At 47.1% G+C, this 24,859-nt stretch overlaps 1 protein-coding gene across 1 annotated transcript in view; it reads left to right on the forward strand.

The window, feature by feature from the left end:
- Positions 1-20,910: 20,910 nt before the first annotated feature.
- The window catches only part of NTM (neurotrimin), a 731,054-nt gene continuing 727,105 nt past the window's right edge, over positions 20,911-24,859 (forward strand). The window contains exon 1 of the mRNA XM_030538348.1: positions 20,911-21,166. Coding sequence (XP_030394208.1) covers positions 21,106-21,166 — 61 coding nt within the window. The 5' untranslated portion in view covers positions 20,911-21,105. The remainder of the gene's footprint in view (positions 21,167-24,859) is intronic.

The following is a 24,859-nucleotide window of genomic DNA, read 5'->3' on the forward strand; positions in this document are numbered from 1 at the left end:
TGATACAGCCACACGGCGGGGAAGACAGGCTACAGCATCTTGTGCTAACGTAAACAACAGCGTCCAACTGAAACAGGGAGAGAAAAATTACTTGCTTGTACTCCTGCGCTCTTGACAAGAGCTGTGGTTTTCCCTCCGTCTTCTGCATTCAGTTTTCTCCTGACTTCAGTGGGCAGGTTACAGAACTAATCTCTCATGCACTTTGAGCCTTCTGTATAACACCACCAGCCATTAAAGACTTGGGGGTGGGGAAACAGGAGAGAGGGAGAAGGAACATGCAGAGAATGCAATTAGCTTGGGACAGTAGGATGATGGAGGGAAGCAAGGAGCCATATGCATAGTCCCAAAGCATTGGAATCCTCCCCCTCCCTGCAGAATGAATCCTGTGCCTCCTGGGGCCTCTGTTGTTCTCCTGATTCCCTTTCTGCAGCTAAAGGCTGGGAGATGTGGATTTAAAAAAATCTACAGATGCATTGCAAGCCCTTGAACTGCATCTTCGGCACAGAAAGTGCTTTGTAATATTTTTTTTCTTTGCCTTCCTGCAAAGCTCAAAGAATCCTGTAGCTAGAAACTACTAAAGATTTTCCAATAATTAGAAGATGGGCCATAATCAGACCCAGTGTAAAAGCTGGTGCAACCCTTGTGGATTTCCAGAGCATAACTGGGTCCTGAGTTTTGGTGGTGGCGGTTTTTTTTTATCTCCACTTTTCTAGCATCAGAGTAAATACGTTCTCAACGCCCTCCTAAGGCTTTCACTCCCAGTACTGAATAATCTTTATTAAATAAGGTTCTCTTGACCCCATAATAGCCAAGCCGATCACAGCGAAGCTGGCAGGTTCTGAGCTCCCAATCTCGCCTCTCAAGTGAGGTCAGTGTCTGAATCCTAGGCTCTGACGGACCAGGAAAAAACACCTAGCCAGTTATTTTTACATCCTTTGGAGATGGTATGAGGATGACTACAAAAATGTAGCATCTAAGACTTCAGAGCAGTCCCTCTGCTGCACACCATGGCCGCTTGGAACGCCGTTGCAACAGTAAGGCTAGAACTTGGATCGTCCTACTGTAAAAGCACAGACCCTGCCCCTTGAGCTAAAAGAGACTCTCCTTGAGCAGTATAAAGCCTATGACACACAGGTCAGCATCTTCTGATTCCATTCAGTAGAGGACAGTGATACTATATGTGAGAGGGAGAATGTGAAAATATAGTTGCACATACAATAGCCAGTTAGTTTTATAATTAATATTTATATAACAATTAGCACTGTACATTTAGGTTCCATGGAAACCTGAATACAGCCTCAAATTGCATTATTCAGATAACCACAAATATCTTAATATCATTTTTTCCACAGGCTTTTTAAATGCCACAATATCATATATGGGGCCAAAGATGACCCAAGAGTTAGTCTTGCTATGGGAACTGCACCATTTAGGTACAAAAATAGTGCCAGATCTTTTCCTCTCTCCATATTTTATACTAGCTGCCATAAAAAAAGAGGATTTTATGTTTCAGTTTATCCTCTTTTGTTATGTTTCTATCATCTCTCCCAGTCGAAGGGAGAAATAGCTGGATGAGAGACCTCCAAGAACTTGTTATGGCTAAGTTATTGGAGTATTAGCATGGGACATTCTTCCCTCTGAGTGTTGAACTTATTTTCTCAGCATAAGCTCAGGGCCACTATGCTGCAGTTTGGATGAGACGTAGATTAAGCCGTCACTCATGCAGAACTGATCAAATAATGGAATTTCTGACCTGCAGAGATTTTAATATTTCCAAATTTGTTTTCATCCTCATTTGGGATCAGAAGTTTGAAATAGAAAATTATTATTGAGGAACAAAAAATTTCACAAAAATTTGATTTGGAAACATTGATGTTGGAACATTCCTGCACCAAAATGCTTCATTATGGTTGAATGATCATTTTTGTCGGCTTGAGTTGCCCAGATGGCAGCAGCTCAGCCACACAGTGAGACTGTGATGCGTCATGGGTAGGGTGACCAGATAACTTTAAAAAAAAATAGGACAGAGGTGGGGGGTAATAGGCACCTATATAAGAATAAGTCCCCAAAAATGGGACTGTCTCTATAAAAATGGAACATCTGGTCACTCTAATCATAAGAGATGCAGCCTGGCTGAGGAGAAGAGCCTGTAGGGGAGAATGGGGTAATGGGACATCTGGGACTATAACTCCTATAAGACACACAGTAGCTCAGGCAGACTCAGACCGTCGACCTGACATGAAATGTTTTGCTTCCAATTTTCCTGATGGGGAAAATCCCTCCTAAATCTATCTCTCCCCACCCTTCCCCGATGGAAAACATCAAGTTCGATGAAACCTCATTTTCAGATATGGGGAAAAGGTTTGGCTTGAAATCTTTTGACCAGCCTTATGCTGCGGCACCTTGCATAAGAGCAATGTTAGCTACTGGGATCTTCCATAATTTCAGCTTGGACCATTACTTTCTGGTTAGCTATTTCCTGCTGTGGTCTGGAATGGTTGTGATGGCTTCCTTTGCTTCCTGCCCTAAACTGTTGCTCATTGTTGCTATTATAGATCAACATATAGTGCAATGCACCCAGCCATTTCATGGTGTTGTCATCAGCCAGGTGGAGAGTTGGTAGCCTGATAACAAAATAAGTCAGTGGGAACTCATCAAGGAGATGCGATGTGTCTGAAGTTGATTGCAGATACATCACTGGTCAATATAAAAACCCCATTTAAAGAGATTGGCCGCACAGTTGCCCTGTCCAGTTTGAAATTGGTTCAGGGATGGCCACAGGTGCCTTGGCAGATCAAAACCTGCTGGACACATGGTTGGGTCAATGACGAAAGTGTGATCAATTCCTGTCATCGCTGACCAGTTAGTGCACCAAGTACATTCTATTGTCATGTCATGTGGTGGCACAAATGACTATAAAAGGCGTTTAGAAGACAGACTAGCTGGCAGTTGGTTGAAGAGGTCTGCGTACAAAGGCAGGTCACTGGTCTCAGATCTGGCCAGCAGCATGACAGAAGCCTTCTCATGGTGAATACGGGTGATGCTAGGTTAATAAGTATCGGTAGCCATGGCAACAGAGTTTCCCGTAAAGTCCCAGTAAGAATACACATAGCTTTGTTCAATACTACATTGACCAGCCTTGTGTGAGATGAGCGACTCCAGACAGGAACACAGTACTCTGCTGTTGAACAGCAGAGAACAAGGGCTGATGTTCTAAGCATCCGGGCACTTGACTGAACCAGCCAATTTTCCAGGCACGTTATTCTGAGCACTGACTTTGACTCCTATCTTCCTCAAGTGGGTGCAGCACGTTAATGACCTAGCCAATGTCACACCAAGGTAAACTGGGTTTGGATCATGCTTCAGGCATGAATCCTGGTCATGTGCCTTCTGACTGCCACCCCAGGGTATCACCATCCTTCGACTTTCAAGCCATTGGACCAGCTCATTGAATTCTTCAGCTTAATGTTGAGGGCCAGTCAACACCCAAACACCTTAGGCCATTGCTGCTGATAATCTGTTGCCATCTCCCGCTCCAGAGGTGGCTGCATTTTGGTGGTGGTGAAATGATCCTTGTGTTCAGGATGCATTTCATTTGGGATAAAAGGCACTATGCAAATAGTCTACTAATATAGACTCCCAGCTGGGAAGTCATCAACATCAATGGAGCTACACTAATTAACCCCAGCTGAGGATGTGATTCCATTGAGTTCAATAGTGCTGCTTTACACCATCTGGGGAATCTGTTCTGTTGTTAGTAGAGTGCTGGTGCCTTCTGAAATCAGGTTTCTAAGGATTAAAAAATTATATTTAAAATAGCTCTGGAGGCAACTTTCATAGCACTTCTCAGGGCAGTTCCTCAGCTGGCATCACTCAAAAGTTGGCAGTCCTCGCCAACTGAAGCGCTGGCTCATAATTTACAGAGCATTACAAAGGAGGGCAAGTATCATCATTCCGGCTTCCAGATAGGGAAACTGAGGCAAGAGGTCTCTTTGGTGATCCACACTAGGAAGCTGGTAATAAACATAGAGGATGAGACCTTTCTTTCCTTCTCCTTACTTTGGCCACCATTCTCTCCAAGGGCTAGGAGACAACAGGTGCTGTGTTCCCTAGAAAGGAGTATAAATATACAGGGAGATAGCGTGCCTGGCACATCTCACCACCAAGCGATGGAGTATGCACGGGGCAGTAAATATTACTCCATCTCCTCAGCCCCTTTCTCTGCAAATTCCTTAGCTGTGGGCCAGATCCTTCCTCACACGTCCACTCCCTGTGGGCTTGTTGCTTCTATGTAATCCCTGAATAAATATACATCTAATCAACTGGAAAGCATGAAACAGAAGCAGCCAACAACAATAGAGAACTGTCTTGGGATTAGCCATCAAAATTTGCCATCCTCTCAGCGTCATGTCCTGCAGGGCAAGGTGGGCTGCCAGACAGAAGGGTCGGTGGTGATCCCTGTCCTTACCTCTATAATGATGCTGAAAGATGGACTCTGGATCCCAGCACTTCTGCACTTTAGAGCTGGAGCCAAGCTTCTTTAAGGACAACCAACAAAACGAAGGGCCTTGTGGAGTCAACAGGGCTGCGGGCTCTCAGGAGCTGCTCAGCATCTTGCCAGAACAAGCCCTATAGACCTGGCACCGGCGATGTCCATAGCAAAACTCCCATTTACATCAATAGGACCAGGACGTCACCCCGGATCAAAACTGCCCCAAACTTTGGGAGAGTTCAGCTCCCCAAGGGCTCTACAAATACTCCCATATTCAACCTCATATCCCACCCTGGGAGGCAGACTGGGAAGTATTATCATTCCCATTTCCTTACGGGAAGGATGGTGGCAAGAGGCAAGTGAAATTCCTTCACCCCCAAGGGTTAGCCCTAGGGCTGGCCAGAAAACAATTCTGTTTTGCAAGAAATTTTGAGGATTCAAAACCGGTTTTGCAGCCTGATGTAGAATGAAACTGAGACCTTACCAAAAATGTGGAGAGGGACACTGAGATCTCCTCCTGGTCATCCCACCCCTAGAATAGCTAATAATGGTCAGGGCACTCATCTGAGATGTCGGAAGCCAAGTCCCTGCCCTACCTAATTTGGAAGAAGGATGACATCAGTCTCTGACTTCAGTGTCCTGACCACCAGCTTATTGGCTATTGTGGTATGTGTGTGTGTTTTTGGTTTCTCTTTCGCACCTTCCTGTCCCTCCGGGGGCGGGGACCTCTTTTTTTGACAAGTAATTCCATCCTGGACCTGAGAAACCTCCCCTGGTGTGTATGGTGGGGGGCGGGGGAGGTTTGGTCCAAATTGAGACATTTCCATGAAACATTTTGGTTTTGATGAAAGAAGCATTTTTTGACAGAAAAAACTTGTCCAAAAAAACCCCCAAAACAACAACAACCCCAGCCTGCACACGCTCCTACATCTGTTAAGGTCATCAAAATAAAACTTAAATGGGACTAGGTGGCACAGAGACCTCATGGTGCTCTGCCAGGGAGGTGAGGCTGCCAATCCACCATAATACAAGGAGGTGAGTCTCCGAGTCACTTCTAGAACTCTGCTCCAAATTGGTGCTCCAGTCATGCCACTTGCTTCTTATAAGTAAGCAATGGAGAAGAGCCCTTGCCAGCCCATACTCTGTGTGCCTTCTCTTTCAGCCTCTGGTGCTTCAAAGATCATCATGTCCCTGAACACTTGATTCATCATCAGTTAAATTTTAATGAAATACAATGATATGTGCTCAGTGCTACAGCTGCTAGTTCCTACTTTTTTTTTCTTTTTTTCTAATCTTTGAAGCATTCCTTACAGTGCATTCCACTGGGGATCCTTCTTAGGAGTGCCTGCAATCCTGGCCTGCATGCATAATGCATTGCAGGGTTGTGTGTTAAGGACACACAGAGAGAGAGAGACCCATTCCAAGAAGATATAAATCTATAGCCAGAGGGTGCTGACCCAATGTCCTTTAGTACATGGCCTGATTGTGTTTAATGCGCTTGGCTCTAATCACTCTGTAAACAGAAGTGATTTTGCTGACTTTGAGCTGGGAAGCAATAACCAAGAAGGGAGACAGGATTCAGCAAACACTCAAAAGTCCTGTTGGAAAGGGCTGGGGAAGTACCATGGGTTTTGTTGTAAATGATCTTCCTGGCGATTAAGGGCAAATAAAATGGAAGCCCCAGCTCCATCTCTCTTTCCCTATGTTCCTCCCTTCCCCCTCATTAGTCTTCCATTCTCCTCTACCAGTGCATGCGCCTCCTTTCATACGACCCATTGCACTTGCATAGAACATTAGATGCCCTGTGGGGGGACAAACCAACTTTTGTATAAATAACACACATGGAGAGCTGGGACTCGAACCTTGGTTGTTCTGCTCCAAAACACAGATCTTGGTCATAGCAAATGGTAGTACGTGGTCCTTTATCTCTCTGTGGGGCAGACATGGGAGAGCAACATCATGCTCAGTCATAACCTAAAATCTAGTCTGATTTTCAAAGGCCGCAGCTCCTGTGGACATCAGCTGGGGCGGTGGGCGATCAGCAGCTCTTAAAAACAAGGCTCTGTAGAGCAAATTTGGAAGGACTCAGCACCCACAATCAGGATCAGATTTTCAAAAGCTCGCAGGAGAGCACCTGTTGTGATAATCCTAGAAGTGTAGGGCTGGAAGGGACCTAAAGAGGCCATCTAGACCATCTCCCTGTGCTGAGGCAGGATTCAGGATGAAGAATTAAGTATAATTATGGTCAGATTTTTAGAAGACCCAGTAACCAGCCTTCTTTCAAAGCTGTTTCTGGTACAGAGGAGGGGACTGGCTCTTTGATCCACGCCCTCTAAGGCTAGCACTCCATAAACTGCCCAGCATGGCCCAAATGCCAGTGGGTTGCAATGGGACCAGGAAACAGCAGCTGATGTGAGTATCTCTGTGCTAACACCAAGATTGGCCTAAACTGCCTTTCAGATTGGAATTTACAATGCCCAAAAGTATGTGGATTTGGGGAAGAGTAAGGAGGCTGGAGAGATGAAGGCTCTTGCAAAATGAAGGTCTAGATCTGGGTTCAGATTCCAACTTGCCCCTTCAAAAAGCTCAGAGGTGTTTAGATGAGGCAGCAAAAGTTCCCAGTGCAGGTTGGCACCCAAGGCTGCGTGTTGGAGTATGTCTACAGTGCAGTTATGGGGTGTGATGGCAGCATGTGTAAACATAGGCAGATGACATTTAGCTTGGGTATCTCACATACCTATAGCAGTGAAGCCACGACTGCATGAGTAATTACTCACAGAGCTAGTCCATGCTGAAATGTCTACTGCCCAGGCTTCACGGTTTTGGTACCTGAGCTGGCTAGATTAAAGCTAGACTGCATATGTCTCCTCAAGCTGCAATCACAATCATGATTGCAGAGTAGATGTACCCTTGGTTCTGGGCTGCAAATTGCCCAGGGACTGGGCTCCCTGAGGGATGGAACAGTAACATTCAAAGAACAGTGATTTTGAACAAGTCTTGGAACACCAGCGAAGTTCTGGAGAACTGGAACAAAGCTCATGTTGTGCCACTGTTTAAAAAGGGTAAATGGGGTGACCTGGGTAATTATAGGCCTGTTAGTCTGACATTAATCCTGGCAAGATAATGGAGCAGGTGATCTGGGACTTGATTTATGAAGAATTAAAAGAGGGTGATGTAATTAATGCCAATCAACATGGTTTTATGGAAAACAGATCCTGTCAAACTAACTTCATATCTTTTTCTTTATGAGATTACAATTTGGTTGATAAAAGTAATAGTGGGGATGTAATACAGTTAGACTTCTGTAAGGTGTTTGACTTAGTACCGTGTGACATTTAGACTAGAAAACCGCGAATGATATACAATTAACATGGCACACATTCAATGGCTTAAAAGCTGGCTAACTGATAGGTCTCAAAATGCAATTGTAAATGGAGAATCTTCATGAAGCGGATGTGTTTTTAGAGGAGTCCTGCAGGGATCAGTTCTTGGCCTGTTGCTATTTAACATTTTTATCAATGGCCTGGAAGAAAACATAAAATCATCCCTGATAAAGTTTGCAGATGAGGCAAAAATTAGGAGGAGTGGTAAATAATGAAGAGAACATGTCACTGATACAGAACGATCTGAATCGCTTAGTAAACTAGGTACAAGCAAACAGTATGTGTTTTAATATGACTAAATGTATACATCTAGGAGCAAAGAATGTAGGCCATACTTACAGGATGGGGGACTATATCCTGGGAAGCAGTGACTATGATCAGCTGAACTTGAGATCCCAGTGCGATGTTTTTGGCCAAAAGAGCTAATGTGATCTTGGGCTGTGTAAACGGGAAACAAAAGCAGGAGTAGAGAGGTTATTTTCCCTCTATCTGGCACTGGTGTGACAGCCACTGGAATCCTGTGTCCACATGTGATGCCCGCAATTCAAGAAAGATGTTGCTAAATTGGGGAGGGTTCAAAGAAGAGCTCCAGAAATGATCAAAGGATTAGAAAACCTGCCTTATCGTGATAAACTCAAGGAGTTCAGTCTATTTAGCTTAACGAAGAGAAGGCAAAGGGGCAACTTGATGGGGAACAAATATTTCATAATGGGCTTTTCAATCTAGCAGAGAAAGGTATAACGCAAGTTGAAGCTAGACAAACTCAGATTAGAAAAAGGGCATACATTTTTAATGGTGAGAGTAAGTAACCATTGGAATAATTTATCAAGAGTTGTAGTGGATTCTTCGTCACTGACAATTTTTCAATCAAGAGTGGATGTTTTTGTAAAAGCTCTGCTCTAGGGATTATTTCAGGGAGTTCTCTGGCCTGTATTACACAGGAGGTCAGACTAGATGATTGCAGTGGTCCCTTCTGGCCTTGGAATCTACAAATCTGTGAAACCTATGAACTTTTTGGGGCATGGTGCCTGGATTGGTCGGAATGTCACACGGAGATTCTGAACAGCCCGTACTGTAGAGTTTGCCTAGCCTTGGCATGATACCCAGGGTTCGATGCCTCCTGTGTCTGTGCTATGGGGAGCTATCACAAGCTCTTCATCACCATGTCTGAGCACGTCATTCCATCATGAAGCACCTCGAGAGCAGCTGCCGCGTTCATTTGCTACCCACAGGACAGTGCAGGCTCTGTGGCTGTGATGCCTTGGCAGTGATGTATTTACTATAATTACCAGCTCTCTTCCCAAAGGAGGAAAAAAATAGATGAATAATATGTTTTGAAGGAGTCATGGCGTGAAGGCAAGAGAGGAGCCTGAACTTATGAATAACTTATAGGCTTCCTTCCTTCATGCAGTCACTCCATTTGGACTTATCTTTCTGATTTGTAGGAGGCGTCATTAAAAGAACAAAACCCGGCATCCGTGTACATTGTGTTTGGCTGTGTGTACCCGTGTGCTTTTGTCAGTGTGTCCTGATATGCATGTGCTTTTGTGCATACAATTGGGTGTGTATTTGTACTTGTAATTGCATGTTTGTGCATTTAAAGGTGTGCAGATTTTTGGGTGCAGCAACATAGGTGTATTTGTGTATGCACACACGTTTGTGTGGCAGTGCGCATGACATTCGGCTGTCTGACTTAAGTACTTATCTAGCCGGCACTACTGTAGTATCTGAGCGTCTCACAATCTTTATCCTCACAGAACCCCTGTAAGGTAGGGCTTTGAGATTATCCCTAATTCCCAGTTGGGAAACTAAATGACTCAGCCAACATCACAGTGGTGTGTGTGGAAGGGTGGCAAAGGCCAGAGCTACAAAAGAACTCAGCACTCAACTGCTCCCCTGGTTTTCAATGGAGACAAGGATGGGGAATCTCAGCAGGAACTGGTGAGAGCTCAACCCTTTTGTTAATCTGGCCATACAGCACAGTGGACCTTGTTCTGGTGCATATGGGTCTCTCCACCCCCTGCTCTGGGTGTGCTTAGCCTGTTGGTCTCATTCATGATTTCATCCCCGTGTTTGCTGCTGAACTGGCTGCCTGCTGTTTTCCTTCTATCTTGCATAGAGGTGGTCGGAACTTGGAAATTTCCAACATTCTGGGAAATGTGTTTTCATTTCAATTTTTAAAATATTGCATTTTTCGGGTCCTTTGAGATGTTCTGTTTGGCTCAGATCTCAATGTTTCATTGCAATTTGGCTTTTTATTGTACATTACAACATAAAACAAATGATGAAATGAGAAGTTGTTTGGAAAAGAAGAAAGTTTTTGACATCCTCAGAATGCTTTGTTTCACTTATTTTTCTAAACAAAATGCCATTAAAGTTGACGTGTTTCAGCAGGAAGCTTCAATTTCAACAAATGGCATTTGCCAATAGAAAAAAAGGCTCCACTGGAATAATTTTTACCCAGCTCTAATTTTGTCTCATTCAGCCATGTAGAGCAGTGGGGGTCTTCACAGTGCAGGGAAAGGGGACTGGGAGTTTGCACTCATCCTACTGAACCACAATATAGAGCAGGATGAACTACCCTTCTCCCCACGCCTGCCTTGTTTCTCACTCCAGAGATCTGGGTTTAATTCCTGGCTCTGCTCCGGATTCCCCATGTGACTTTGAGCACCTCACTCATGGTTATACTACATTGTAAACCTGGGTCTGTGGAACCCGGCATTATAGACTCCTGGTTTCCAAGCCCATGCGTGAGTCGCCATACTGCATTGTACGCCTGGGTTTACAATTGCTGGGCCCAGGTCTCACAAATGTGCTAATGTGTCCATATAGCACTATGCAGATCTTCTGACCCAGGTCTTCGGGTTGAGCTGCATCCACACTGCAAAATGACAGACTTTGGAGCCAAGTCACAAAGGGTCCTTGGACATGGGACCTGAGTGCTTGCTGACCTGTGTCAGACTGATGTGTGTGGATGGAACTGGGGTTTGGGGTCTCACCTGAGTCAGAGCCCAGGCTCAGTGTGGACTGTAGAAATACCCTAACTCTCAGCCTCTCATTCACCATCTGTAAAATTGGAGATAACCTCCTTGTTCTCCCACACGTTGTCTGTCTTGTCTATATATATTGTAACCACTTCTGGGAGGGACTATCCCCTATGTATCTAAAATACCTGGCATGATGGGGCCTTGATTGTTTCTTGGACCCATAGGTGCCACTGTCTGGGGACCGCCTAAGCAGCAGCCGGTGAGGCTGGCCCCAGAGCTGCTCCAGCTGCAGCCAGTGTGCCTGGTGTGGGGCCATCCGAGTGGCTGGCTTCAGAGCTACTCCAGCAGTGGCCAATGTGGCTATTCACAGAGCCAGCTGCTTGGGTGGCCCTGGGGTCAGCCACACTGGTCAGTACAGAAGTGTGGAATCCATTACTTTGCAACCTCTGTGACAAACACGGAGCACTACCTATAGTTTATTATAATAAGTAATAAGTATTTGGTAATGTTCTATATTATTTATGGTCCTGGTACGATTTGGGGGTTTCCCCTTATAAACTTCTAAAAATTTTAAATGATCCCTTTTGTAGTGGTTTGCCTTTGCCTTTCCTCACAGTTAGCCTAGCAGGGTTACCACAGGACTATGATACAAAAAATAATTATATACATGTGTATATGTAGAGGTTGTCAACAAGTTTCTGGCTGGAAGATTTGTCATCGGAAAATGCCTTTTTGTCAAAATTGAAGCTTTCTGCAGACCTGTGTTAATTTTTGATGAAATTTCATTTTAAAAAAAATGAAACAAAGCATTTCAGTACGGTTAAAATGTTTGATAATGTTCAAGATTTTTTGGACCAGAACATCTGGATGTTTTCTTTTGAAACAGCTTTTCATTTAGAAATATATTTTATTTTATATGATAAAAAATAATTATTTTTTAAAAATGCTTTTTTTATTAACCTGAAATTAATTTTTCCCCTTGAAAATTTCAAAATTGAACATTTCATCATGTCCTACGAAATGGAAATTCTGCTTTCTGTACAGCTCCCTGTGTCTTTCTCTCTCTTTATTAATATGTAGTGTGTATTGTACTTGGGTCCTTCTCACCCATGACTCCATATCTCCTGCATGCAGCCCTGTTGTCTGTGGGCTCATATCGGCACAACACATAGCTATGTAGGAGTGTAACAGATATTAGGCATTTATTGCAAAGCATTCTGTTGAACATCACCTGCTGTTCAGCATGAAAAGTTGATGTTCCACAAAGCCATGAGAGCTCCAAGAGAGCTGTTCTGGTGTGTCGGGTAAATATACATGCTTAGAACAAGCCCTGTGTGAATTAATAATGCATAGCCCAAATCCTTAGGAAGAGCAGCTATTGCATATGGCCCTATTATAAACTGTTCTCTTTTTGCAGGCAAATACACAAATATGTTTAATTTTCTAAAGCATATAATGTAGGTAATTAAGTGGAATAATCCAATCGCCTGTTCCAAGCCACTCCAATAGATTAGTTGCCTTCACAAGCAGAGTTGAATCCAGAGGTGCTGTGAAGGGTGCTATAAATTTCAAGTTAATAACTTATGTATGTGCTGAGGGCATAGCAGGAAAAAAAAAAGAGAGAGGATGTAAGAAGATAACACCTCGCATAAAGATCCAAAGGATCTACCTAGTAAAGGAGGTCACATCCTTTCCAGCTAATAGTTGGGGAAACTGAGGCATGGGAGATACGATTTGCCCAAAGTCACCCAAGAAGCCAGTGGCAGGACCAGGAATTGAACCCAGCTTTCCTGATTAGTGCTCTGTCTACTAGACCACACTGCCTGGATGTACACAGCTGAAGCAACACCTTCTGTCTTACTCCTTCCCTTCAGTTGTGTTCACACTCCTTTCCGTGGTAGTTTACAGACTGCTGACACTCTCCCCCCAGTTGTGTCGGAAGTACAGGAGTGGATGAATTGGTTGTAATAGGAAAGTACCTTGCCCTAGCTGGGCAGTGTGCTAGATCACAGTCTTCTCAGGCAGTTCTGTCAGTTTGCTGGAAAAAGGCCTGATGCAACCCCCATTTAAGTCAATGGAAAGACCATGATGGTGCTGAATCCAGTCCAAAGACATTGACTGTTGCTCCCTCTGCTTCACCATGGGCCTTGGGCAGTCCCAAAGAAACCCCTGCAAAAAGCGCCTGATGGTTCTGTTCAAGGCCAGCAGTGGGGAGCTGTCAGAGGTTATAGAGACTTTCTCCTCTAGGTCAGGGGCTTGAATCCAGGTTGTGGCTGGTGGAGAGCAGAGCCTTATTGCCCAGATGTGCAAAATATCTTGTTCCTTAGAAATGTTGCCCTTTGCTTCCAACAATTCCCCTTCCAGCACCTTGCCTCTCAGTCCTGCTGTGCATCATGGAACAAGGAGTGTACGCGGGCTATACTCAGCCTTTAACTGTCACTCTTGATTCTTCTTGTTCCTTCCAAGACCTGCAATCCAAACCGCTTTCACGCTGTGTCCGGCTCCCAGCATTTTTATTTTGAGCTGTATAGTTCAAAGTGCTGTGAGGAGAGAAAGTTTAACCATTCACTTTGTTCTTTGAATCCAGTGAAAGCCAAGTTTCAGGCACACCACCTGAGCAGGGCTGGAGTCGTCCTATCTGGGAAGACCAAAGATGGGCATGATGTCTCTAGGGTCACAGTGTTTGTGGCAGCATCTGCCTGCCCTGTGGGACAGATTCAGTCTACTTGAGCAAGTCAGGACGTTTCCATTGGATTGATTTTCAACTTGGACACACACTGGAAATTTTACATGGGAAAATTTTGATCTTGCTGAAAAATGTTGATTTTTTCCATTAGGAAAAATGAAATGACGGCTCCCTGGCTGCTCAGTTAGAAGGCTCCTCTCAGTTTCACTTTCTCCCTGCCTGGAGTAGCAGGGAGGCTAGGAGTTGGGGTGCTTTGCTCTTGATTGCCTCCTGGTAGGCTCTTGTCAATTTCATTTTCTGACTGCCATGGCAAAGGTGAAATTGATAAGAGCTTTCCAGTGGGCAGCTGGCAAGCCAAACAAAATTGGTTTCAATTTGCCCTAAATGGAATCCATCAAAATTTTTGTCCCATGAAAATATGAATACTTGTGATTCATATTTTTCACCCTGAATCACGAGTATTTTCTTTACAAAACCTCAACATTTTCCATGGGATGGAAATGTGGTTTTCCAGCCAGTTCTACTGTCTATGCTCCCCCATAACTACCAGCTTCTGCTAAGGGGGAACATAGGCAAGGCCCCACACAGGCACTGTGGGCTGATAAGCGATGCCGGGTCATCCACCACCTTCTACTTCCTGGCCACCCTTCCAGGATGTGCTGAGTGCCCCGATCTCCTGCTGAGGACATCTTGCAGAGTCTAGCCTCCAGAGCACAAGCAGCCCAAATTATGGCTGTCTGCTCCACAGGAGTGTTGGCGGTGGGGGAGAGATGTAAGGGTCTCTTCTACCCACTTTCCACCCCCCCATGCACCTGCACTGTAACATCCATCATTTGACCCCCTATAACTCCCTGGCTAGGTGTCTCCTGGTCACATGACTTTTCCAGATGGGGTATGGCTACAAACACTCCTCCTAGGCGGGCTCAGTCTGGCAAGGTACCAACTGTTCTTGACTCTCAGCAAAGCCAGAGAGGACTGAGGGTGCTCATCAGCTCACGGGAGTGCCTGGCTCCCTGCAGGATGAATCGCAGAAGCTCTTTCCAGTAGCTAGCACCAGAGCGCTGCTCTGCAGAGACTATAGTTTTTATCATATCAAAACACACATTAACCATTCACAGATTAATAACTCTGCAAACAGAGAACATGTCTAGGGGGGCTCAGCTGGAAAGAATACACATGATTCTGCTTTGTTACCAATGTCTCAATCAGGCGTTGATGTCAAAGGAGTTACACCAGTAAAAGACAGCAGCGAGACCAGAATGGGGCCCAGTATCTGCATCAGGACTGACTGCGAGAAGCAGTAAAGAGTTACCTAGTCTCTGTCCAATTACAGATGCAGCCATTGTGCTGGGATAAGGAGGACATGTCTCTGCCATGACCAGTGTTTTAGTCCCCTACTGATGGCTCCCTTTGGATGCCAGCAGGACTCATGCATTTGCATTCTAGTGTGCCTCTGAGCTTGTCTTATAGGGTGGCTGAAGTGTTCAGGAGGGATAGGATTGTGAGTTCAATCCTTAAGGGGGCCACTTAGGGATCTGGGGAAAAATTTGGTTGGATGATTTAGTTGGGGTTGGCTCTGCTTTGCACAGGGGGTTGGACTAGATGACCTCCTGAGGTCCCTTCCAACCCTCATATTCTATGATTCTTTGCCCCTTGCAAGAACTCTGCACTAATCAATGTCTTGTCCCAAATGGCTCTTCATAACAACAAGAACTTCACAATTCCCCTCTGTGTCTTGGAAGCTCAGCCCTTAAAGCCACACACCCTAATACCATATTTGTAGCTCCAAGTCTGGGATAAGCTGGGAAGCAAAGATACTTCAGCTACAGGAAGCCCCATTTTGCTTATTCATGTGCTGGAACCTGGCTGCAAAAATCTTCTGGCATTTCAATCGTCTACTTCCAATCCCAGAGCGTAGGTATACTCTCCTTTGGTTTAGCTGAGCCGTCAAAATGGACCTGATTTCCCATTTCCAAGCACTTTGCTGACTCATGTATATTAGCACAAAGTGCATGTAAAATGCCATCAGATGACAGTGGTAATATTTTGCATCCATTGGGCCAGTAAATGACTGCACAAGAGGCAGGCCAGGGGAGAATCAGACGGAATGTGATCAGGTGGTGCGCCCAACAGACCAAGAATGAATTGGTGTTTAAATAAAATTAGAGGTGGTGGTATTTGCATGGTCCTGCTCAGATTTGCAACACATTGCCCAGAAAGTATGAATGCTTCAGAACCTGTGAGATTAGTGTGTTTTTTCTTTCAATTTTGAAAAACTCATGCAATTCCCTGTGGCGGGAGGAAGTGAATTTTCTTTTCATTTCTTTGCTTGCAGGTGCAACTGGTCTGAGTAAAAATTCAAAAGTAAGAGCATGAGATTTTGAAATATTCCTTTTCTTTTTAATGCACAACCCACCACTTCACACAGCTCCCCATCACACCTCTTCCTCTGATTCCTTAAAAAAAAACATACAAAATTTAAAAAAAAAAGAAACAAAATTACATCCAGCATAAAACTTTAGGAGTTATGAAATATCCTGGAACAAGGACAAAACTGCAAGTATTTTGTCAGCAAATTTAGTGGGGGAAAATAAGAAAATGTGCTGGTTTCACTCAGCTCTAATCAGAAACATTATGTGAAAAGAGTCTTATGTTAACGACTTAGAATCCAGTTCCTTATCTGGAATAAATTGGCAGAGATCCATATGCCTTCAATCCTGTTACACCCACAGAGGCTCTGGGGCCCTCTCTCTTGCTTGAATGCAATCAAGTCATCTCCGCTTTGCTTACTGACCAAAACAAGAGTTTTGTATGGTCAGCATTGCCAATGTGACGTTAGAAGAGTGAGCTAGATTCTGTTGTGCTTCACGCTTCCTCCACAGAACTGCTGGCCCAGATCTGATTCTAAGCATCTTTATAGGAGATGGTCACAGAAGAGACAGTGAGAAACACAGCTGGATTGTCTTGAGATTTCGCAGCCAAATCTCTTGAATTGCAAAACGAACAGCTCAGATCTGGAAGTCTCTGAAAGATAATAAACATGAAACCTCATCTTCACACACACACACACCCATCACCACTTTTGTGAGCATAATGCTGTTTAAGGAGCTATGAGTCAGCCCAAGTGATATGAACTGTTCTTGCCACTAAGGAAAATAGTGAGCATTCACTAAGAAATATTATTTTTATGTATTTATCATTTGTATTGTTTAAGAGCTTCTGTTAAGGGTCAAGACCCCCTTGTACAAACACAGAACAATGGGATGGCCCCTGCAATTTGAAAAGCATTAAAGGACCCTTTCAATAGGAAATCTCTGTGCCTTCTTGAAAAATCATTGTTTAAGTACCACTAATCTCTATTACCCCCCCCCATGTAAAGCCTGATGAAGTATGGTCCAGTGGAATGGGACGCAGGATTGGGAAGCAGGTAGCCCCGGTCCTTATCCCAGTTTGGCAACTGACCTGCTGTCTGACTTTAGCCAAGGATTTACCCTTCTGTTTCCCAGTTTTTCTCGGACTTGTCTACTTAAATTGTAAGCTCTTCAGGGAGAGACCGTCCATTACTGTATGCGTGTATTGCATCTAGCACAAAGGGGCCCTAATCACAGTTGGGGGGTTTTAGGGGTTACTCTTGTCCTAAAAAAAAAGAGTAAAGCCAGAGTCACTCCATTCACGTCAGTTGAGTTTATCTGGCCCTCCTTGCTGTTGTAGCTGAGTACCTCAGGGTTTCTCCCAGCGTAACAGAGATCAGCATCTGGCCCTCCACAACTGACTAAATCCTGAAGGCAGACTGGATTTCAGAAGCCCTGGGGCCTGGGATTTGCTAAGCATGTGGTACAGGGTGTGCGATCACCTGCAGCACAGGAGATGCAACAGTTTCTGTGAAGTCCTTGGTGTTAGTTCAGTGCAGTTGTCTATATTCTGGCTCCTCTAGGAGTTCTGCCCCCCGCCCCTCCTCCGGCACCACAAAAGGCCCTTCTCCTGTCCCCCACAGCAATAAAAACTTCCGGCACTGCATCTCAGAGCCAGAGTCAATAGATTCGGGCTCGCAAGGCTTGGGCTGCGGACTCAAAGTTGCTGTGTAGACATTTGGGTCCATACTTCATCTGAGGCCAAATGTCTACACTCCAATTTTAAGTCCGAGTCAGTAGAGCTGGGCCAGCCATGGCAGTGCCCGGAGCTCTTTTCTCGCAGGCAATGATGTACCCTGCGAGCTCCCTTGTAATCTATGTGTCAGCACCTCCCATGATGCTCTTGTGCTTTGGCTGGACCAGGGCATGGTGCTGCCATTATCTTTGGGGTGGAGCAGAGGAGAGTGGTGAGGGTCTGTGTCACTCCTGCCTACTGGGAGCGGGCTGCAGCGGACCCTAGCAGAGAGAGGAAAATGAGCAATTTCTTAAGCACCAAGAACGTACTCAGGCATGTGCAGAACGTGAGTGACAAGATTGTCTCTGCTCCAACCCAGTTGGACAGCTTGTCTATCAGGGGAAGGGTCATGCTTAGCTACAGGAGGACACATTATTCTGCTCCAGCTATGCTGGAATAACTCCCCAGGTGGACACTATTCTGGAATAATTACTCCAGTCCTGGAATAAGTGCCCACCTTGAGGCATAAATTCCAGAATAGTGCCTATCGGAGGAGTTATTCCGATAAAGCTATGCAGTCAATTTCCCCATGTGATCAAACCACAGCTACGGCCCACTGGGAGGCCCAGGTGAAGGAGTTCCCTTGGAATGTTTATCACATCCTTGTGTTTCTACAGCCCCCATCACCACAGTACCTGAACATCTCACACATTAGCGAATTTATCCTGAGAGTTAGGGAATGAGCCCCATTTTACAGAGGGGGAAAACTGAGGCACAGGGGGTGGAGTAACTTGCACAAAGTACCACAGAGTCTATAGTAGAGCTGATAATTGAGCCCTTCTCCCCTGAATTGCAGGCCAGTATTGTAAGCATAAAGCCATCCTCCCCCTCTCTATTTATTCCTTGTCACTTCATTGCCTCTTGTATAAGGGGGTGGAGGCTGTCTTCTGGCATGGGTAAGTGGGGGTGGGCATTGTGAAAGGAGTGTGTCTTCAGGAAAGAATAGAGGGTGAGGAGCTTGGCACACTGGGTTTGGGAAGCTCTTCCATGCCAAGGGGGAAGGTGAGAGTAAACGTGTTAAGCATCGAGGAAATGATGCAGCATTGAGGCTGGTGTCATTGGCAGAGCACAGGGGGAGCAGATCTGGGGCTGTGCGGGATCTCAAGAAGAAGGATGAGAAGGTTAGAGTAATTACTGAGGGTGGGGGGCCAGTGGAACGACAGAAGAGGGAAGTGACATTATCTGCTCAGGGAAGGGGGAGAGATCATCTCAGAAGCGACTCAACTGACTCCTTGTCAGTTCCAGGGAGACAGGCATCCTCCTGACTACACTCGCAGCACAGCTGGCATTAATTGGCATGCTTACCACAGACGCATTGTGCCAGGTGCTGTACATACACACAGCAACTGAGATCAGGGCCCCATTGTGCCAGGTGCTGTACATACACACAGCAACTGAGATCAGGGCCCCGTTGTGCCAGGCACTGTATATTCACATGGCAACTGAGATCAGGGCCCCATTGTGCCAGGTGCTGTACATACACGTGACAACTGAGATCAGAGCCTCATTGTGCTGTACATACATGTGGCAACTGAGTTCAGGGCTTCATTGCACCAGGCGCTGTACGTATACATGGCAACTGAGATCAGAGCCCCACTGTGCCAGGCGCTGTACATACACGCGGTGACTTAGATCAGAGCCCCATACATGGCTGTTAAGAGATGGGCCTGTCCTGAAGAGCTTTGCTAAACTCAGAGTCTGTCTTCAGTAAAAAAAACAACACAGGGTCTGTCTTCAGGAAAAAAAAAAAGTGCTTAACTCTGGTTAGCTAACTCTGGTTAAATCCACAGTGAAGACATAGGGTACATCTATACTGCAATGAGAGAACTGCAGTACAGCTGCAAATGACCCAGACTCATGGTGCTTGGGCTGCGGAGCTCAGAAATGCAGTGTAGACATTTGGGCTTTGGCTGGAGTGACCAGCTCCCGAGTCAGTTGACCGAGGCTCTGAGACTCAGGTTTTTACTGCAGTGTAGACATACTAATAGTCACTTGGCTTTTAACTGGGGTTGGCAGCTTGCCTTTAACCCCAAGCTTCTTTATAGGCTTGAACTGGAGCTGCTGACCGGATTGTCAAAGCCCAGGTGCCATGTCTGCACGCAGCATTTTAAACCAGTGTTTCTTGACGCAGGGTCCAGATTCACAGGGGTGTTTTAGACAGGAATGAGGCAGGAAGAATCAGCTGGTGGCTATTTTCGAAACAACAAGGGTATGGGGGGGTGTGTGCAGAGCCATCCCTGGTGTATGGTGAATTGGGGTGACTGGTCTGGGCCCTGCGCTTTGGGGGGCCCTGTGCTTCAGTGTACGTGTGTCATGCGGGGGGCCAGGCTGGCCCAGGGGGTGGGATTAGGAGTTTGGGGGACCAGGCCAGCCTGGGGGCTTAGCATGGGGGCCAGACAGACTGATTTGCCCAGAGCCCTGTACCCCCTTAGTGTCAGCCCTGATGTGTATGTGTGTGTGGTTGGTCTCGCTTCCTTAGGGAAGGAAAATGGGCAGACGAATGAAATTTTGGCCTCCTGTCTGAAAGTTTCACTGAGCAGGAAAATATCCCTTGAAGATGCTGGAAGAGCAGCTCCCAGCCCTCCTGTTTTCCCACTGCCCAATGTGGAAAGGGAGGCACTTAGGCAGGGATATTGGACCAATGTCTAGAGTGGGCCACTCCCCCCATTGTTCCAGTGCCCCAGTTTCCACCTTGGCAGAGCTGGCCTGAGGGTGCTGAGAGCCATTAAACCAAGAGTTCTCAAACTGGAGGTCGGGACCCCTGAGAGGGTTGTGAGGTTATTAAGCGGAAGGTCGTGAGCTGTCAGCCTCCACCCCAAACCCACTTGGCCTCCAGCATTGATAGTGGCGTTAAATAGATCAAAGAGTGTCTTTCATGTATTGGGGGGGTCGCACGCAGAGGCTTGCTGTGTGAAAGGGGTCACCAGTACACAAGTTTGTGAACCACTGCATTAAACCAAGCTGTAAACCCTGCCTATAAGGGAAACCTTTTCAAGGTATCAGCCCCCGTGGCTTTAAGGAACCCAAGCCTAGTCCTGGCGTGTGTTCTTCCATCTCCGTAGGCACGTGTCTCTTGGCCCGATTCGCTGGGTGAATGATCCTTGTGTGTGTGTGTGTGTGTGTGTGTGCGGGGGGGTGGGGGGGTACCTCTGCCAATCCCTGGCTCGGAACCAATGGCTGCGCGGCGGAGGAGGGTTGGCCATGGCCGGCTTGCAGAACGTGCCTGCTGCCCCAGTACTAGGGGAGATAATTACGGAGTGAGAAGCGTCCTTCGCGAGTGGGGGAGAAACGCTGGATTTAAACCTTTCCCCGCCAGCTTGAGAATCACCGAGAGCTGCCGGGGAAGGGGAGCGAGGCGAGGGGGAGGCGGGACAACCAACAACCACAACAACCCCCGAGAAGAAAAGAAAAATGCACCGATCTATCTCTTGGGTGATCTTCGCGGGGCTGGCTGCGTTATTCCTCTTCCAAGGTAGGGCTTGCGCCGGGCGCGGAGCTGGGGTGCGCTGCGCGGCTTGCACTTCTGGGCAGGTAGGGGAGTGGGTTTAAAGCGGAGACTCCGGGCTGAAGCTGCTGGCGAGCCGGTGCTGAGAGGCGAGTGCCCGTTTCTGCAGGGGGATGCCTGGTGCATCACTCACTGGAGGGTGCTCGGCGCACCCCTGTCTATAGAGACCCCCCCCTGCCCCGTATGGAGGCACGTTGGGACACTGTCTAGCGCTCAGGCGCTGCCTGCCACTGCAGGGGAGAAAGGAAACTTGGATGATGGATTTCTAAACTTCCCCCATTGCAAAAAAGCCAGCCGACCGCTCAAGCAGGAGCTGGGTGGGCGCTTCGTATGAACCCCAGAGAGCGGGGTCTGGGCTGAGATTTCGGCTGGCAGCTTCCGCCACCCTGGCTGGATGAGTCAGTCTGCAGCAGCTGTGGACAGATGCTTTAGGCCGGGGGGGTAGAGGGGTTAGGGGGCTGCTTGGCTCAGTGGGGGCGCGGGGGGGCGAACCTCTGCGAAAGCTAAACGGCTCCGCGGCGCGTCCGCCCCGCGCTGCGAAGTTCTCCGCGTGTTTCCGTACAGAGCTGCGGGGTCCCGGGAGAAGCTCCCGTCCCAGCCCCCGGCGCTGCTGCATCCTTCTGGGCACGGCTAGAAAGGAAGCCGGGGGGGGGGGGTGCTGCGGGGCTGTAGCGCGCTGCTCTGGCATCTCTGCGATGTCTGCACACTGATTGCCTTGTATTATTAATAAGCACCATCGCCTGCAGCAGCCTTCATCCTCCGATCTGCCCCCCCCCCCGCTTTGCTGTGTTAGATTGAGTCGAGGACAGCGAGGTAACGCACCCATCCACTCCGCCCCCAGCGCGCTGAACCCCTGTGTCCTCCAGAGCCCAGCAACTTTATTCCGCTAGGAAAGCGGCATCCAACAGGCTGCGAAAGGCTGGTGTGAGGCTGGGGATACTGGGCGGGGCGGAGTCAAGAGACGGTCCCTTCTGTCCCCCTGTGTCTGGCTCGCTCTGTGTTTCCGCTCGCAAGGTCATTCCATGCACTTGATTAACTACTTTGCTGGTAATCCGCTCTGCCCCTTCTGCTGAGGTCAATCGAGTTGATGAAGTCTTAATGCAGCCGTCCCCCCTGGGGGTCTTAGCGCCTGCAGCAGAGTCAGCCGGGGGCTCTTATGTAACCTCCCAGCCTGGGGCAAAGCGGGTATTGCCTTTTAAAGAGGCTGCCGGCGAGGAAAAAGGGACCCAGCTGCTTCCCCACCCTGCGCTGCTCTGGGGAGCCAGTGTCAGTTTGCCTGGATTCCTTGCAGCCAGTTGGAGGCGCCCTCCTGGCCTGGTTGCTCAGAGGGAACTGCCTTTTGCAGGTGGCATAAAGGTGCCACTTTATTACATAATGCTTCCCCCTGCTGCTGGGTCCCTCAGTCTGGCTCTGCTGCTGCCCCCTGAGGGCAGGGCTGTTTGCAGGGGTCAACTTCAGAAAAATTCTGGGGGGAAAGGCACTGCTGGGTCAGCTGATGTGTAAGACCATAGGAATGGCCTTATAGAGTCAGACCAAAGGTCCATCTAGCTCAGAATCCTGTCTTCCAGCAGTGACCAATGCCACGTGCTTCAGCGGGAGTGAACAGACCAGGCAGTTGACTGATCCTTCCCCTGCCACCCACTCCCAGCTTTTGGCAAAAATGCGTGATTATGTTATATCCTGCCAAGTTTTGCCCCATAGCAAATGACACCCCTGGCTTATGGGTTACAGTAAATCCCCCTCCCATTCTCTCCGCACTGGTTTGGCCTTACCCAGCATACAAGGCACCAGGGAGGATTCTGAGTACCATGCGCTGGGAATTCCCGAGCTCTGGGGCCCTGTGCATGGAGGTAGTTTTGAGGGGTGCTCTTGGATACTAAGGGCTGAGTCCGTATCTGGTGGAAGTCAGTGTAGCTTCATTGACTTCGTTGTACATTTATGCTAGCAGAGGGTTTGGCCCCAGATGTTTAACAAGGGCAAGCGGCAGGCTTCTGGCTGTCTGCTCCCTTCCCTGGAGAGGTTAAAGCAGAGGGTTGCCTGCATTTGAGACCCCAAGGGCTGTGCTGGCCTCTTGGTGTGAGCCAGATTTGTGCAAGAAACACATACCATAGTGCAACCAAAGTAGCCTGAGTCCACCAGCCAGCAGAACTCAAGCTCACAGGTCATCTCGTCCCTTTCCTTATGATTCCAGGGCATGTCATGCTGTAGGACAGTGTTTTCTACATGTTGCTCTCTGCATTTTTCTGTGCATGCCATTGACCGCTTTAGTGGAGTGAGGGGAAGTTGGGTGCCCTTTGCCCAGCTCTCCCAGTGATGGATGTCGCCTGGTCCACAAGTCAACTTTGAAATCAGATATAAAAATAGCTATCTTTAATCTCAAGCACCAAAGCTGATGCGGGGATATGGCAGTGTTGTCAGGCCACTTGTTTGTTTTATTTGGAGGAGGAGGAAATGCCAGTCTGCCAGCAATCGCTGTTGGATCAAACTTCCACCACTCTTGGGTGACTGTGGTCTGGCATGCAATGATCCACCCCTATTGCATTGATCCTCTGGGGCTACTTAGAATGCAGTTCACATTCCAAGGCATTTTTCTCTTCCTCTCTCTCTTTAAGCTGGCTCCTTCTGCCGGGGCTGCTACTTCCTGCCTTTTTTTTTCTTCTTGAAAAGGTGTCTAGTGCCCACAGCAGGTTTGTAACTCTCCCCCTGCTTCCAAGCTTTGTGCAGAAGAGAATTTCCTCTGTATCAGTGCTGATTAATGGAGAAGAGATAGGGGGGACGGTAGATGATTAGCTCCCTAGGGCTCTGGCCTCTACCAAGGGCTGAGGTTGATTGGTAAGAGATTGTGATTTCCGTGGAGTCAGTGGCAAGCAGAAGGAGCTGTCCCTTAAGCACACTCCTCCCTGCTCCTGAGTTAGACCCAGCCTGAAGGGTGTTGCTGCTTTCTCCCCTATTTCTCTTTCTAGCAATTGGAGCGTTTCCTCTTAGGAAGGTTTGTTCCTGTTAATGTTTTCTGATCAGTTTGGTCTGATTCCCTATTCCTTTTTGATACCCCTCTTCCTGCTATCTCATTTTCTGTGTCTGGTAATCTCTCCCTTTTCAGCGTATACAGATGGCTGCGAGAGGATGCATTCAGATCACCCCCCAAAATAGTCCCACCCTGATCACCAAACCGAGTTCACTTAGCTGCCATTAAGTATCCCTGGCATCAGCAGAATTCCAAACAAGGTTCTTCCTCTGGTGTGGTCAAGGGGCAGCAAATTCACTCGGCGTTCCAGGGGAAGGAAAAGCAATAGCTTGGGTCCTGCTTCCTGTCATCAGGATCCATTGGTGACTGCGTTTGGTGCTCTAGAACCAGACGAGTTGCATGGATCGCAGTTGTAAAAATGACTTAACTGGCACTGGGGAGCCATGTCCGAGGGTGGTGGAGAGGATAGCAGAGCCATGTGCACGAGGGCAGAGATGAAGCATAACCAGGAAATCTCTGAATAGCACATTTTAAAATGTAAATATTGTACTGAATGTTACCAGTAGAGCTGCTAGGGAGTTTTTCACCAAAATGTTTTTTTGTTTGTTTTGTTGTTGGAAAATGCTGATTCAACATCCTTTACAGGAAAGGGTTAAAGCAGCAAAGAATCCTGTGGCACCTTATGGACTAACAGA

Source organism: Gopherus evgoodei, chromosome 19, assembly GCF_007399415.2.
Source record: "Gopherus evgoodei ecotype Sinaloan lineage chromosome 19, rGopEvg1_v1.p, whole genome shotgun sequence".
In the NCBI taxonomy this organism is placed as follows: Eukaryota; Metazoa; Chordata; order Testudines; family Testudinidae; genus Gopherus; species Gopherus evgoodei.